The 2,885-nt window shown below is 44.8% G+C and overlaps 1 protein-coding gene across 1 annotated transcript in view; it reads right to left on the bottom strand.

Moving 5' to 3' along the window:
* The window catches only part of LOC104285974 (multiple epidermal growth factor-like domains protein 6), a 208,857-nt gene that overhangs the window by 29,032 nt on the left and 176,940 nt on the right, over positions 1-2,885 (bottom strand). The window contains 1 exon segment of the mRNA XM_009884502.1: positions 1,101-1,229. Within this exon segment, the coding sequence (XP_009882804.1) occupies positions 1,101-1,229 (129 nt within the window).

The raw sequence follows: 2,885 nt of genomic DNA, 5'->3' as shown, positions 1-2,885 counted from the left end.
CCCCTCCTGGGGTGAGGGATATTTCGCCTCTTTGTCCCCATTTTGATTCCTGCTGGAATGAACAGATTCATACCACAACACAGATAACCATATAACTTTTCCTGTTAAAAAAAAAATAGACTGACTTACGAAAACACACTTAACGTAAATAATTATCGTGGAGATACCATAGACTGTGAGGCACGCTTTGCAGCAGAACTCTGAGAAGAGTATCTGGTATAATAATTCCTGGTAAGAATGAGAGGGGAACACCAAGCAGTATCTGCACTCCAGTCACTTGGGTGCTTTGCTCCGTTACTGGTAGGGCTGTGGAGCATCTCCTTTCCCATCAGAGGGCAGCAGCTGCCTGCGAGTGCTGCCACTTCCCTCTACTGTAGCTGTAGCACTACCGTTGTAAACTAGCCTATAAAGCTGCTTTCTAAGCAAAATAATTATGACTTTGGTTTAATGATCACCGTTCGTAGAATCTTCAATAATTTACATTTAAATAACTTTCATAATGTCTGACTGACTACGTGCTGTTTCTGCTGTGCTCAAGACTATTTCTTAGATGATCCGCACAATGATGCAGCATGTCAGCAACCTCAGAGGATGCCACAGACTGACTTATAACGATGTATCTAAAGAATCCAGTTCAACCTTTCCAACAATTTACCAAATGATCAGGTAACAGAAGATGATCTGTTGCATTTATTAAAGTTAAAAGTATATCTTTCTTAAAGAGTTCCTTTGGGAAGATGCACAGATCCTTGTTTTTCTCTAAAATGTTTCAGAGATGCAGAAGGAACAAGCATGTGTAAGGCAGGACAAGCATCTTTCTGCTCAGTGTTCTAATAGTAGGACTCCGCTTAAAAAGAGAGTCTTCACAGACATGCTATAGCAGAGTCTTAAGCACGTACCTAATTTTAACCATGTTAAAACGTGTGCCCAGCGCTAGGCACCCGGCGAAATGCTTTGCTGAGTTAGGATGGAAGTGCACATTTCAGTATCATCTTCCAACTAAGTTATATGGTTTATATAGATGAGGTGCTGTAAATTGTAAAAAAAAAACCCAAACCCATCTGCATAAGCCTGAAAACGACCAGAGGGAGAAGCAGTACCTCTTTCACAAAAGGTTCCTGTCCAGCCCGCCGTGCACGTACAGGCTCCGCTCACGTGGTCGCAGGAGGCTCCGTTCCGGCACCGACAGCTGTGCTCACAGCTCGGGCCAAAGCTTCCCTCGGGGCATCCTGCAGCAGAGGAATCAAAACCAGATGATGGGTTAATTCTGGAGCAGATCAGGGATCAATGGGGAATTTTGAGATACATGGGAATCCTTACTATTTCCAAAAGAAGAATCAAGGCATAACGGTAATGCCTTAAAACTGATGTGATTAAGCCTTCTCCTTGGGGTCCAGGTAAGCTGGGTTGTTTCTATTAAGGTCTGTTTTAGAAAAACGCCAGGGTGTTGAAAGACTAAATTCTGCACAGAAAACTAATATCCTCTGATTGCTGCAAAGCCTGCGACTTCATCGGTTCTGCCTGATGCCACTTCGCACACCGGTCTGGAGTTGCTTACGTGCACATCTCCTCTGGGACTTCATCAGCCAGGAGGGGCAAAGCTCCCAGCTCCTGCGCCTCCTTTTGAGGCCCTATCCTCTGTTTCCCTGCAAATCCTCCTTCCCCAGAAAGCTGGAGACGATACGAAATGTGGCGGCCTCCTTTAGAAAACTCCAAACTGAAAGCCGTGTGCTTCATTTTCAGACTCTGCTTTGAAAAATTCAAGCGAAAACATTTCATCTGGGGGAGAGATTAACAATTACATTTCCACAGCAGTTAATGTAAGGAGTTTTAAAAGATTTGCATGGTACTCACTATCAGAAGAAAGAAAACATCACTCGAGACCGAAAATAATTTCTTCCAGGATTACAGGAAAATCAATTAAGAATAGGGCCAGTTGCCTAATTCACATAAGATATTTTGGTCAGGCTGAAATATAGAAATATACTTGGCTAAACACAATACTCATGTTTGAAGGTCTTGTGAACTGCCCTCTAAATGAGTTACATAGATTATTGCCAGATCTCTTTTAAAAAAAGTGGATGATTTTAACATTTACATCAACAAAGTGATTTTCAGGCAATCTGGAAAGAATCACAGGGAACAGAAACCAACGAGGATCCTCGAAGACAAGTCCATGTCTGGAATGAAGGGGTGGGCTTGGTGCTGCCTATTCGGTACCGTAGAGGGGCAGTGATCGGAGGCGGCGTGAATTTGTTTGCTCCTGCAGCTTAGTGACTCTCCACTAACTGGCGCCAACCCTTGGGTCTCTTACAGAGGCTGTAGGTTGGGACGGGAGACGGAAGGATGGCAAGGTGCCTTAAGGATTTCAACCCCCTGTGTCGGAAAACAGGCCGTTGTTTAAACGTGGAGTTGTTTGAATGTATTTGCTGCACTTACAGTCGAAATTCAGTCCCAGGGTTGAATCGGTGCAAAATCCCATTTGCATCACCTCCTACTCCCAAAGCTGCAGATCATCGTGCATCACGCCGCCTACATTAGTTCAACGAGTAAATATACTGAAGTGCACTTGTGCCTTACAAGCTTGATCCTGCTCAGTGTTTACTTTTCATTTGAAATTTCAGAGTCCAGAGGATCTATGCAAGGAAAACAGTATTCCAGTGCAGTAATAGGTGTGGGGCTCAGCTGAGCATTCTTTGAAGCTACAGCGTTTAGCCCGGAGCTGAGACTTCCAAGGTGATGGCAACGGGTCAGTACACTTCACAAATGATTTCGCAATCCACATCACAGAGAATCTGCCCCCCTGCTTGAGCAGGCGCCGGCTGCTGCAACGCGTGCCGAGAAACATCCACTCCACCAGAGAACCTGAGCCGCCCGCCAAGCCA

The sequence above is a fragment of the Charadrius vociferus genome, unplaced genomic scaffold (assembly GCF_000708025.1).
Source record: "Charadrius vociferus isolate BGI_N301 unplaced genomic scaffold, ASM70802v2 scaffold104, whole genome shotgun sequence".
NCBI classification, from domain to species: Eukaryota; Metazoa; Chordata; class Aves; order Charadriiformes; family Charadriidae; genus Charadrius; species Charadrius vociferus.
The sequence above is the reverse complement of the archived record's forward strand: the minus strand, read 5'-3'. Positions and strand labels throughout refer to the sequence as shown.